The 13,144-nt window shown below is 35.6% G+C and overlaps 3 protein-coding genes across 4 annotated transcripts; 1 reads left to right on the forward strand and 2 right to left on the reverse strand.

The window, feature by feature from the left end:
* Positions 1-271: 271 nt before the first annotated feature.
* LOC113494237 (endonuclease G, mitochondrial) lies at positions 272-6,008 on the reverse strand. Its single transcript, XM_026872485.1, has 6 exons — positions 5,503-6,008; positions 4,714-4,916; positions 3,102-3,225; positions 2,102-2,214; positions 1,419-1,599; positions 272-1,008 (listed from the first exon to the last, which is right to left on the reverse strand). Exons 1-6 carry the CDS (start codon positions 5,713-5,715, stop codon positions 913-915), a joined length of 930 nt encoding a protein of 309 aa, XP_026728286.1. The 5' UTR covers positions 5,716-6,008; the 3' UTR covers positions 272-912.
* LOC113494235 (probable phenylalanine--tRNA ligase, mitochondrial) lies at positions 4,156-8,371 on the forward strand. 2 transcript variants are annotated; one of them, XM_026872482.1, is made up of 3 exons: positions 4,156-4,546; positions 6,995-7,642; positions 8,172-8,371. In XM_026872482.1, the coding sequence occupies exons 1-3, from the start codon at positions 4,541-4,543 to the stop codon at positions 8,337-8,339; spliced, it is 822 nt and encodes a 273-aa protein (XP_026728283.1). In that variant the 5' UTR covers positions 4,156-4,540; the 3' UTR covers positions 8,340-8,371. The 2 variants fall into 2 exon arrangements, with proteins under 2 accessions (XP_026728283.1, XP_026728282.1); XM_026872481.1 differs by lacking the exon at positions 4,156-4,546 and adding an exon at positions 6,106-6,791.
* A 468-nt stretch (positions 8,372-8,839) lies between these two features.
* On the reverse strand, positions 8,840-12,167 carry LOC113494236 (eukaryotic translation initiation factor 2 subunit 1). The gene is made up of 7 exons (XM_026872484.1): positions 12,053-12,167; positions 11,726-11,963; positions 11,159-11,387; positions 10,493-10,725; positions 10,056-10,171; positions 9,695-9,806; positions 8,840-8,990 (listed from the first exon to the last, which is right to left on the reverse strand). Exons 2-7 carry the CDS (start codon positions 11,961-11,963, stop codon positions 8,923-8,925), a joined length of 996 nt encoding a protein of 331 aa, XP_026728285.1. The 5' UTR covers positions 12,053-12,167; the 3' UTR covers positions 8,840-8,922.
* Positions 12,168-13,144: the final 977 nt, after the last annotated feature.

Here is a 13,144-nt window from a genome sequence, read left to right on the forward strand (position 1 = left end):
GAGTTCCGTAAGACTAAAAGAAAACCAAATTAAAAAAATCCCCAAGTCTCAAATCGTTACTTAAACACGATCTTTAGTATTTGTTATAGGGGCAATACAAAAATATAATCTGTGAAAATTTCAACTGTTTAGCTATCACAGTTATTGAGATTCAGCCTTGTGACAGACGGACAGATAGTTGCGCTTTTAGGTAAGGAACCTATCTTAGTTATTTATCCATAAATATTAAACAGCAAAATAACTTCTTCATATGAAATAAAAAAAGCCCATATATTGTAACGAAAATTTTATTTACAAATGACAATTATGTACAAACTCATCATAATTATATTCCATTTACAATAACATCTAGCAAAAATCGACAGTTTCAAAAACCTAATTCATCGAATCTTGTGAGATTAACTTCATATACATAATATAATGAATGGAGATAAATTTGATTAAATTGTGTTTTTGATGAACCGATAATAAAGGTGCTGGAGGGCCAACCGCTACGTCTTAAAGTAATATTGATAATGTCTTGACTTGTATTAATAATTTAATCAATAAATATAAAATGTCCTGATTGATTTTCGGCCAAGACGGCTAGTATCGCAAGACACAAGCAGCCGTGTTGTGTGTACGATTTGACATGATAACAAAAAAAAAACATTTAAGAAGATGATGCCTTCAATTGGGATCTCTTGACTTGGCAAGTCCTACAGACTTACCACAACGCTATCAATGCTTCAGAAAACAATATTATACAGTTGTGGAAGCAAGACAGCGCACTACACGCCGAATACTCCCATCTCTCTTCCACAATTACTACTATATTTTAAGACGTGGCAGTAGGCCCTAAGATCCTCGGTCTACGTAAACATATGCTATAGTTACATTGACTAGTCTCCTATCAAATATTTGGCCTGGCTTTTACACCTTTTTTCCATTTATTCTGTTCAATTTACTTCTGTGGACCTTATCGAAGAACAGAAGCCCTGCTGCCCTCTCAACTGTTTCAGGTGGGACCTGGACAAAAAATAACGAAAATTATAGATGTATTATGTTATACAAGCATGGTGAGTCGGCGAAATCCAGTTGTATTATGGATGCAGCTAATTTGAATTGTGTATCATCATAATCATATCAGTGTACTGATGAAAAATTAACAACTTTACTTAACAAACAATGGAGAAACACAAAAAAGGGTAGTCTGATTGAATGTGACTTGAATGTTTGTGATACCTACGCGAGACAATATCTAAAATCTTTGGTGCCATCAACATCATCAGCCTCGAATAACCCACTCATGTGCCTCCTTTCATTTTTGACATTCTTTTCAGTCTTTTGCCCTTCATAACTATCCTATTTCTGCTTTTTTTTGTACAAGTTATGTTTCATCAGCATAATATGAAAAAAACATCAGTAATAATTCTCACCATGAACGAAGACACGGGCGTCTCGTCCGGTATCTTCTGGTTCGGCATGACGTAGGCCTCCATGTCGAGGGTGCCGTCAGGAGCCTCGCAAACCACCACCTTATAGAAGTGAGTAGGGACAGCTACTGTGTTGGCGCCTATTACTTGATACCTCACGTAGGATTTGCCGTCAGATTCACGCCTGTTACACAAATTTGGGTTTAAGTGATTAGATTTTAAGTATCTTTTTGATTGACATTGGTCAATTCGTATTTGAGTGCACGGATGACCAAGTAGTTCAGGGCCTTGATTGCGCAATCTACAATGGCCGATTAATGAATGGATATATGATTAAAATGACTATTGTTATTCTCGTAAGCATTTTTCCTGAACAATAATTGGACATTCAGTACAGGCAAAACACTCACGGTCAATACAATAAATTTTCAATTATTGAATTGGCAAAATGCTTAGAACAATAGTGACAACTTTAGTCCAATTGCCATTAATTAATCGGTCATTCGAAATAGCGGAGTCGGGGTCCAGGTGACGCCAAACCAAAAAATCACGAAGTGTCGTGAAAATTAAAAAAAGATCTAAAAAGGTATGTCATTCAGTCATCATCATCAGCCCATTTTCGTCCACAGCTAGACATAAACCTTCTATTTGCACGTCATCGAGATTTTACTATTATTATATATTACCTGGGCAGATATAACGGACCGGTACAGCAGTAAACGTTGTTATACACTTTAGTTAGCTTCCGAACGTGTTTCTCCAATGTGTTCCACGCGTGTCTATTGAAGCCTTCTCCAACCTGTAATGTGTAATACATAGATTTAAATATATACTGGAAGAATTTATTATATCACTGCCAAAATTAGATTATCGTATGATGTCACATTTAGTCAATAATTACAAAATATTGAGCCAGAGCCATCGATGTTAATCTTTTTATTGCTAATTTATTACGGATACTTTTACAATATATTACATGTACGCTTCTTTTGTTATTTACTTATAAAAGGTAAACGATATTGGTGCTTGTTTTTTCTAAAACTCAGTTCAAAATAAAACGCGACTAAATACCAATATAGATCAACAGTAAATATTACCAAATTACATACCCACCTAACCACACCATAACCTAGTTTTTTTTTAAGTTCCTTAGACCTACGGAATATAGTATAGCAATTGATTCATTCATCGCATTAAAATTATCTGACGGGCTTCATTTATCATTGTCCCAGGACTTAATAATAACAAATTATATGAGTCTAGACTAGCAATATAGATAACATCTAGTGCTTAATAAGAAGGTTAGGTTACAATTGTCATCAAAGAACGCCGCTCAGGGCTCCGGTTACTGTGGTGTTTCATTAGTTATTTTCGACTAGTTATCAGGGAGCGTGGAATAGTGGGAGGATAGTGTGACTTTGACAAAAGCATTAAGCCGGGCTACGTCATCAGCGACGGTAGATGGAAATGATGATGCGAGAAATTTTGTACATGTAATACATTGCTGTATGATACGGCAAAAGCAACAAAAATGATTGAACATTGACGTCAATGTACCGCAACCTGCATGTTCTTTTTCAAACAATCTAAATCGGCTTTAATTCTTCTTACAAGGCGGCAAAAACCTGTTTTTTTCTGCTGACCATCTTGACAAAGCTAGTCATGACTAATGAGGTTGGTTGTTACCTGTGGCGCCATGTTAGTGAGGAAGAATGTCTGTTCCACATGCTTCTGTGCCAGCCTGTGGTTACCAGCTGCCGCCATGTGCCCGCGGTCGAACCCAGAACCTTTGTAGTCAGAGTTCTGCGATCTGGAAGAAGAGATTACATGAAAACCTAACATATATTTAATTCAATAGTTATTTAGTTGTCAAAAAAGGGCTCTCCTTAGTAGGGACTAGTTGTAGAAAGTTCGAAGAATGTTATAGGTAATAGAGACACTTTCTTAAAAGACTTAATAAGATATAGATAGATATGGCTCTCCAAGATTTTTTAAGTACCTATCTATACTAATATTTAAAGCTGAAGAGTTTGCTTGTTTGTTTGTTTGAACGCGCTAATCTCAGGAATAACTGGTTCAAATTGAAAAAATATTTTTGTGTTGAATAGACCATTTATCGAGAAAGGTTTTAGGCTATATACCATCACGCTGCAACTAATAGGAGCCAAGATACAATGGAAAATGTGGGAAAAACAGGGTAGGTATAAATCATAATTTATATCTTCCAACCACGCACACGAAGTCACGGGCAACAGCTAGTTTATAAATAAATTAACATACTTAAATGACACAATCGTATTCTCACGCGTATTAACTGGGTTTGGTCGCGAACTGAGACCGAAACTAGTAGCCCTAGTAGGTCCCGATAAATACGCATGATATAAACCGTTGTATCTTTAAGTAGGAACAGTGGCGCCCTTAGGGGGTGGCGAACAGGGCAATCGACCGGAGCCTCGCGCCCCTAAAATTTTTGAAGTTTATTTAACAATCGTAATCGTAAAAATTCAAATTCACAAGTAAGACTACCTATAAAAAAGCAAAAAAGCTCGTCGATTTTTTCGATTTTTTGAAGTAGCAAGTAGGCAGATCATTTTGTTAAGACCTTCCGCCCGGGGCCTCGCCAGTCGCAATGCATGTTGTTGCAATGAAAGTTGAGCAACATAAAAGTTGTATTTGAATCCATTTAGTAAATGTCGAAAAGTAGAGAGGGTAGTTGTAGATCTCTCGATGCTAATCTGTCAGTTTTGCAACGGACGCGGAAAGGACCGGACGTGCGTCTGCGCTTCTATTTGTGTATAGCAAAAACGTTCAGGGAAACATCAGATTTGTAGAGAACAGAAATATTACTGACGTATATAAACATGTTTATCAGTTCGTAAAAAAATTTGTTTGGTTATAATTTTTATAGACCCTAAATCAAGCGATAAACTTCAAGAACTCGAAACTTCGTGAGTGTAGTGTGCAGACAACAACAGACAATTAATTTTGCATTAATATTAGTGAATAGGCTTCTGACATAACTTACACAACATCAAACATGACTATCAAACACTGATGAATCATCAGCCACGGCAACAAACAGTAACTATATACTAATTTTATAGTATTAAGACACTTAATCATGTATGAAGGTAAGTTATCAGTTATTTAAGGTGAATGTTTCAAAATGCCTAGTAAATTCTGGCTCACTGATACATTTCCAGAAAAGTAGTAAGTACTATGTACCTATGGGAATACAATTAAAAAAAAAGAGCCTTATGTCTAATTTTTTTTGTAATTTTTTATTGAAATTTCTTACCTAAAGAAGGGATGGATGCTCTCATCCGGTTTAAAGTCACATTTACTGCGGTCCACCTGATCATTCTTAGCTATGTGATCTTTGGTGATATGCTCAAACACCCAGTTAGGTACCCTGTTACGTCTGTCGTAGGACAGAACAAAGTCATCATATGACCTCACATTATCCAAACTAGGGAAACCATATTTCATTATTTGTGATACCTGGAAAAATAAAAATAATATTTGTTTGTTTCATTTTCAATAATTGATTGATTGCTTTGTTATGGTAATAATTTAACTTGTTAAATTAATTACAACAATTCTCTAATTATTTAATACATATTTTAATATCAGATAATATGTAGTACAAGAAGACAGTTTTATCATATGTTATGGTCAATAATTTTATATAATTTATTTAGTTTTGAAATTTAAATAATAATATAATAATAATAATATATCCAAGGACAACTCACATACGGTTATCTGATCCCAAGCTAAGCAGAGCTTGTGTTATGGTAACCAGACAACTGATAAACTTACTTATATATTTCTAAATACATACATATTATAGATAAATTACACCCAGACACCAGAACGAATGATCATGCTCATCACACAACATTTGTCCTGGGCGGGAATCGAACCCACGACCTCCGGTATAGCAGTCAGGATCACTAACCACTAGACCAACAGGCCCGTCAAATCAAATGAAAGCAAATAGCAGTTTAATAAGCTAAGAAATTAGAATATTTTAAATCAATAAATAGTTAGGTCATGCCTCTGAATATTTGAGTATTTCCCTTACCCTATCTTTGCCGCCCATTTCCATGTAAGGAGTTGCCGCTGACACTGTTCCGAAGACCGGTAGGCCAGGCATGCTTTTAATTCGTTTTCCATCAATAACTACGGAGTCATCCGACAAAATATCGCAAAGCCTATCCTTATTTTGACCAACATAGTACCCGGTTAGACCAATAGCACTCAATTGAGCCAAATGTAACAATCTATTACGAATCATTTTATAAACTGATAGATTATAGTTATACAGTTATATTTCTAATTGTTTGAACAAGTATTTAATTCAATTTCACTAATATTATCAAACGAATCCTTTGGATAATGTAGCTGCAAGGTTATGTAAAGTGATATGACATCTGGTTAACGTTTGTTGATTTTTCAGATGACAGATCACAGATGAGAGACTGAAAACGTATTTTGTAAGTTTGATGCGTGGGCACAGTTACATTAATTGTACATTTTAAATAGTGGAATAATTATTAAGTACACTTTTCCATAACAAATGATAGTTATACCAACTCTTATCAAATTAAATGGAGAATGGCATATCAAATTAAATTAAGTCAGAGATGCTACCTATTGAACGTACCTATCTTAGATCTGTCAGTCTGCTGTCTGACACTGTCAAATTAGTGTCTCATGTTATTGGGTTTTCAGCGGTGTGTTTTGGTAGAAATGTACCAATAAAAGTATTATAAGTCTATTGCGAATACACAGTAATAAACTTTACGTAGCTTCCTTGAGCTGTGATACAAATATTTATTTGAAGAAACATCGTCAATCATGAAACTATTTACAAGACAAAATCGCATCTTGACGACGATTTTATCGAAATATAATTTTAGCACAGCACCAAAATCGGTCTCTAGTATTCAAATAAAAGGCCAGAACTTTATATGCGATGATTACACGAACGTGACTCCTAAAATGATATCATATTTAGGTCGAAATCTACATTTACAGAAGAATAACCCTTTATCCATTGTCAGGCAAAGAATAGTGAATTATTTTTACTCTTCGTTCACTAAGAGAGGTCACCCTGCATTTAGCGTGTATGATAACTTGTCACCTATAGTTACCACAAAGCAGAACTTTGATGATTTGTTGATTCCGACCGATCACCCAAGTAGGGCCAAGTCTGACTGTTACTACATAAATAGAGGGACTCTGCTCAGGGCCCATATGACCGCACACCAGAGTGAGCTGCTAAGGTCTGGCCTAGACAATTTTTTGATGATCGGAGATGTGTATAGGAGGGATGAAATAGATTCTACACATTTTCCAGTATTTCATCAAGTAAGTTGACTATGAATTAAACCGAGTATATTTTCTCATAACATCCCAAAATTGGCTGCACCAATATCAGTATAACTTAGTAAACATAAATACAAATAAACTATGTATTTATAAATCAGAATAGTTACTAACATACATATTTTTTAGCCAAATTTACTAACTTGCTTTGCAGCATGTTAACAGTAATCAAATAATCTTTCCAGGTAGATGCTGTAAGATCGCAACGAAAAGAAGAACTGTTCATTGGAAAGCCAGACCTAGAAATATTTGAGCCATCATATGACCAAGAAAATGCACATGCCTACGTAAACTCCATAGATGATCCGATGAAACAGAGCTGCCATACTTTAGAAGCTGCGAAACTAATGGAGGGACAATTGAAAAGCCATCTGATTGGGCTCACAAAGGTTTTATTTGGAGATGATATAAAGTGCAGATGGGTTGATGCATATTTCCCATTCACTCACCCTTCTTGGGAACTTGAAATATACTACGAAAATAACTGGCTTGAAGTTCTAGGCTGTGGTATAGTAAGAAACGAAATACTTGTGAACGCAGGACCGAGTAGAAACACTATTGCGTATGCTTTCGGTTTGGGATTGGAGCGACTTGCCATGGCCTTATACAAGATACCGGATATCAGGCTAATGTGGAGTACAGATTCAGGATTTGTAACACAGTTTGAGAATGTGGATTTGAATGAGGACATAACTTACAAGCCGGTGTCTTCGTACCCGCAGTGTACAAATGATATGTCATTTTGGCTACCAAGCCACTTGACTATAGACACTTTTATGAGCAATGACTTCTATGACTTAGTTCGGGATGTTGGTGGTGATATTATAGAACAGGTTTGTTTATTATTACAGATTTTATTCTTAAGTTTTAATTTAGAAAAGCTACTTCTCGCAATGTTTTACGATACGATATTTAATAATCGTAATAAATATCGTGAGGCTTATTCGTAACTGTTTGAAAATGTTTTGCTAATGTTTATTTATCATTATAGCCTGACTAGTTTCTGACTCAACGTAGTCCTTTTTGAACTGACGCAGCGGTAAGTTAGTTAAGAACAAGCTATCATAGTTACTAAGTTGAAAATGTCTTATTTTCATAAGAATGGGAATTCTCTATAGGCTAAAAGTGTTATGGAGTTTCAAAGGAGTTAACAAAAGTTTGAAGGAGTTATGTGGCCATGAGCCTCACAGCTCTTTTCTTGCTCGTTCTTCTCCATAAGAATAAAGCTTTGGAACCGCGCAACTATTATAGTGTCATCATTGTAACGTTTTGAAATTGCCTTGAAAACGGCTTACTCCAAATGAAAACTGTTGATTTAGATTTTTTCTCTGTAGAAACAAATAATGTTTTTTTCCTTTACAGGTAAAACTGAAAGATAAGTTCGTTCACCCCAAGTCCAAGAAGCACAGTTTATGTTACAGCATAGTGTACAGGCATTTGGAGCGGACCCTCACTCAGGCCGAGGTCAACCAGGTTCACAAGGAGATCGAGAAGGCAGTAGTGGACGCGTACAATGTTGTCATCAGATAATTATATTGGTTATTATAGTTTGTTGAGTTTTATACTGTATTTTATTTAGTGAGTATATGAACTTGTATTTTTCGTATTGCACGCATTCAAAGTTTGGTCACGATGGATTTCGGAGTTTAGATCCCATTTGGTCATTTTTATCAGCATAAAGTTGAAGCGCATCGAAGCGTCAATCTCAAACTTGAACAGCAATTTAATTTATTGCTTTGCAATGTATCTATGTAATTCAACGACAATTCATTTAATTTTTGATCATTACTATATGCATGTTTAAAAGTAAATAATTTATCAATATTTATCACTTGGATGCAATAATGCATCTTCAAAGTGATTGTATGTGTAAAGCAGATGTAAAGCTTCACATTAATTTAACCAAATGGTGCTCTTACAATATCAATATCCCAAAAATATGGAACTTTCTATAGACGAATAATAATGTATTGTCCAAATAAATGGTCCCCTACTGAAGGTATAAATGCTCACTCTTAAAATGAAACACGTTTATGTATAAAATTTCTGTATATTAGGTATTAAGGTGTTGTTACCAACAATCGGTTGTATATAATAATATATAATGCGGGGTCTAGCCTTCTTCCTCGTCTGACGCGCCGTTCTGCTGTGGTTCATCATCCATGCGCACATCGCCCATACCTAATGAAAGAAGATCTAATTAAAAACCAACAAGGTATACAATAGGAAGTAAGTAAGGCTGTTAATTAGGTACACTACGCCTATCTCACAAACGAATGAATAGGGTTGCGGCAGCAAACGTATCCAATAGCGTAGGCTGCCGCAAACTACCAATATAGCGAATCAAAATATCTCTCATATAAAATCAAAGTTCAATAAAAACGAACAAACGAATTTTTGGGCCTGGATTTATTTGTGCCTGTGCCTTCAATGTTTGTGAAACCTCCCGCGACAAATGGATCAAACACTCTACCGTGGGAGCCGGCAAAAGTCAATAACAGTCATCAATTCATCTCTTATTAAAGTCAAAGTCAAATTCTTTATTTCAATTAGACCAGTATATGGCACTTTTGAACGTCAAAACAATTTATATATGAACAATATTAAAAACTAGTGTCAGTCTGTCGGTCAGTCTCCTATTGAAGCTACATTAAAAATATACGTCTTGGTTATTGACTGTGTTAAAATGATACCTTGCTGTTACTGTCTGAAATTATGATAAGAGATTTACCCTCTTCAACCCTCATCTGACAGGGTCGAAGCATGCACTAAGGGATGCAACAGTGCATAGCGCAGTACATACGGCAACTTTCTTAACTTGCCTATATGTCTACCTGAAGTATCTGGACTCTAAGCAATACATATGATTCCTCATCCACTCATACCTTGGTCCTCGTCTTCCTCGGCGGAGTCTCCAGCGACCTCCGCGTTCTCGGCCTCCGCACGCTCCATCTGTCTCGCCAGCTCAGCTTCGTCAGACGCTGTCACCACCTTAGGCTGTAATTACATTGTACAGTTTAGTATCTCTAGTCATATAGGTATTTATTCATACAGGTCATACAGGTTTGCCCGATTTGTTTCGTCGGACACTACCGGTGACCTGAATCATGAGATGACGCAGCGGGTTGCGGGTCGAACAAGTCGGGCAATTACGATAAATACGGGTGAGTAAACCATTGCATCATTTATTAAGTGTGAACATTTAAAAATGTATATAGTTTACATATAAATGTCTTTTCAACATACCGCCATTTGCACGTTGAACACACCGCCGGCGGTGTCTATGGTCTCCTTGATTTTGTCTATGGCATCCTGCAACGCCTTGAGACCGTCAGCCTTCTCGGGAGTTGACGTCGTCATTACTGAAATTGAAAAATATAAGAAACTATTGCAATAATATACATGTAAATAGTATCTATTGTAAGTATTAGCAAACCCTAACATCTATTTTGTGTTGTTTTAGATACAGGAATTCTGCAATTGCAATTAGCAGATTGCCGTAAAAAAAACTATTGCAATAGAGATAAAAGTCTAAAATACTATAGTTAAAAAATAATAACCAAGGTCACTGTTCCTTCTTGAACTACAATACCCTAAATGTTTTATTTCCTAGTATTAGATCAGTAGAACTGAATTTACTTAAATATTTTAATAGTTTACTTATTTAAATAGGTAATGCTTACCATACAAGGGTGGAGCAATGAGATTGATCTTGATAGGCAAGTCCACAGTGGAGAGTGCGAGCCCTGCCTTCAATGCAGCACGGACGGCGTCAATGCCCTCATAACCGTAGCATGCACATTCAATGTCAGCCCTAATCTTGACTGCTTGTGACGTCAGCTTCCTCTTGATGTTGGCTAGAAGGACTTCTTTAGTGTTCTCGTCAAGACCACACTCATTTAACACTGATGGGTCTCTGAAAATAGAAAGATATTGAAGCTATCGTAATGTTTATTGATGTAAGTAAGTAGTCTATTGGATTTGTTTTTTTTTTTAATTACTTGGCAGTGCTGCATAGTGCGCTATTCTGCAGGCCTAAAACTTTAAAGTTGTTTCTGGCGATATTAGTATTGTTGTTGTTTTCGTTTTAAATGATTTTTTATCAGTTTGTTTTTAGCATTGTGTAACATAGACAACTTAATCAACACAACAATGTATTCAACATATTGGAACATCTGAGATTTGTTATCTGATTCTATTATGATGATTGATTTCCAACATATTAAATACTGGTCTAACAGAAGTCATAACAAAAAATTAAGTCTTGCACTGTGACTTTCAGATATGTCCATTGCCTGAATATTTTTAGGACCACAAAAATGTTGCCATATTAATTAAATAATACTCACACAGCTGCTTGTTTGAAGAAATCATAAGCAGAGGCCTTCTTCTTATATTTCTCTTCAAAGAGCCATGCTGTCCTTTTGTAAAGCTCCTCCAACTGTTCCGAGCTCTCGTAGTGCAGAAGCTCTGCCACGTGACGCAGGATGGAGTTCACCGCTTTAGCCTTGGCGTACCTCTCTGTACACTTATCTATGTCCTCGGCTGATACACGACGTTTTGACAAGTCTATGTAACCTGTAATATTTTGGGTGATATTATAATAACAATTTATAATGAGCTAAGTTGTAGATACTGGAGGTGTACTTTGTTTTAAATTCTTTGCTTTTATGTTGTCTATTGTTGGAGTCTACATAGGAAAAAACCCAGACTTCTAGTTTTAACAATATTTCATGTATGAAAAACTGTCTCCTGATCTTCAGAGAGACCATTCCAGGCATAATAATTGTAATAAAATGGCAATAATGCCCATTGTATTATTATTTTCTTTGAGTAACTTGTAAAAGTTTCAATGTCTGGTGAAGACAGAAGTTCTACTATCTCAATACATAAAGAAGACTATTTAGCACTATTACCTTTCTCTTTGTCCACTCTGATGACGACCACGGGCTCAGTCTTGCCCACTCTGATCAATTTGTTGATGGATCTGATACGACGTCTGGACAACTCGGAGAGCAAGATCATGCCCTCAATATTATTGTATTCTAGCAGGTGGACGTACGCGCCCATCTCCGCGATGGACCTGACGTTCACCATCACCACATCTTCCACCTCAGGATACTTTTCTTGATAAAACCGACACGAAAGAGGCATCTGAAACAGTTTTTTTATTCATAACCTAACACTTTCTAACCAACTCGAATTTAAGGTAGTTAATGCATTTAGCTTGCTCTTTTTATTACCTTGGTTGTGTTTTATATCTTATTTTGAAAATAATCGAGGCTAATAATTAAAATAATGATGAAATACAGCACTTGTTCACGTTGACGACAGAAGACAACTTTGACGTTCCGTTTTGACAAGTTGCATGATGAAGACCGGTTACGCGGAATCCTGGTGTGCTTTGAAATAAATTTCAATAGAATAATATTTACTTCAGTTACACAGTAAAGCTGAAATATGCCTTCTAAATGGTATTTAATATATCCTTAAATTAACTGCTTCTTGAACATGAACTGCTCTGCAGGTGCTAACAAGGTCCTGCGTAAAACGAACATTGATCATGCATCGATGTTGCTTGTTGTAAAATGTATGTAATGTTTTCTCTTTGTCGACCGCTCACGTCTTGACGAATGTCCTTACACTCCTTACATAATAAAATATTATATTATGAAAAAATAAAATAGTATTTTTTAAGTGATTCTATTACACTTTTTGATCACGCATCCTACCCCTTCTTGTTTCCTCAAGTGTTTGATCTACACGGAAACGAGCCGCGAATCATTCAATCAAAGTGATAATAGAATTTACAAATTATTAATTACAATAAAATTAGTAGGTAATGATAAAAGTTTTTTTCCTATATAGAAGAATATTGTAAATCAACTTCTTTGTAGTTTTGGTTTAATGCAACAATAACTGAATTATTATTTACTATCACATCTTTACTCATTTATTTACTCAAAAGAAAACAGTCAATTTAATTTTGAAAATTAATAAAACCAAATCAAAATTAAGACCATTAATTAAATGTTGATGTAAGCAAGTTACGACAGAACAATTTTAAAATCTTCATCACCAACAGCTGTTCACTATCAACTGTTTTATTTAAATCATTTCATGTCATTTACAATGTAGGAAATAAAATATTACAATCGTAATGATTTGTTACTGTGTAGTTATAATTAAAGTGGGAGTGTGGCGCGTGTTTATCTTTAGCGTTCATTAAGGCCTATTAACAAATGAAATCTATCGCATTCCGAGCTGATATTCACTAGATATGTTCTAGGAAGGCCTATTTAAAGACTATATCCTTGACAGTGCGATTGTATATC

Source organism: Trichoplusia ni, chromosome 5 (assembly GCF_003590095.1).
Source record: "Trichoplusia ni isolate ovarian cell line Hi5 chromosome 5, tn1, whole genome shotgun sequence".
In the NCBI taxonomy this organism is placed as follows: domain Eukaryota; kingdom Metazoa; phylum Arthropoda; class Insecta; order Lepidoptera; family Noctuidae; genus Trichoplusia; species Trichoplusia ni.

Coding starts and splice junctions, on each gene's coding strand:
- LOC113494236 (XM_026872484.1), bottom strand. CDS start 11,963: ATGCCTCTTTCGTGTCGGTTTTATCAAGAAAAGTATCCTGAGGTGGAA. Junction 10,726..11,158: donor TTCTTCAAACAAGCAGCTGT/GTGAGTATTATT, acceptor TTCTATTTTCAG/AGACCCATCAGTGTTAAATG. Junction 9,807..10,055: donor TGTTCAACGTGCAAATGGCG/GTATGTTGAAAA, acceptor ATGTAATTACAG/CCTAAGGTGGTGACAGCGTC.
- LOC113494235 (XM_026872481.1), top strand. CDS start 6,279: ATGAAACTATTTACAAGACAAAATCGCATCTTGACGACGATTTTATCG. Junction 6,792..6,994: donor ATTTTCCAGTATTTCATCAA/GTAAGTTGACTA, acceptor TAATCTTTCCAG/GTAGATGCTGTAAGATCGCA. Junction 7,643..8,171: donor GTGGTGATATTATAGAACAG/GTTTGTTTATTA, acceptor TTTCCTTTACAG/GTAAAACTGAAAGATAAGTT.
- LOC113494237 (XM_026872485.1), bottom strand. CDS start 5,715: ATGATTCGTAATAGATTGTTACATTTGGCTCAATTGAGTGCTATTGGT. Junction 2,215..3,101: donor TCACTAACATGGCGCCACAG/GTAACAACCAAC, acceptor TACACATTACAG/GTTGGAGAAGGCTTCAATAG. Junction 1,600..2,101: donor GGTCCGTTATATCTGCCCAG/GTAATATATAAT, acceptor TTTGTGTAACAG/GCGTGAATCTGACGGCAAAT.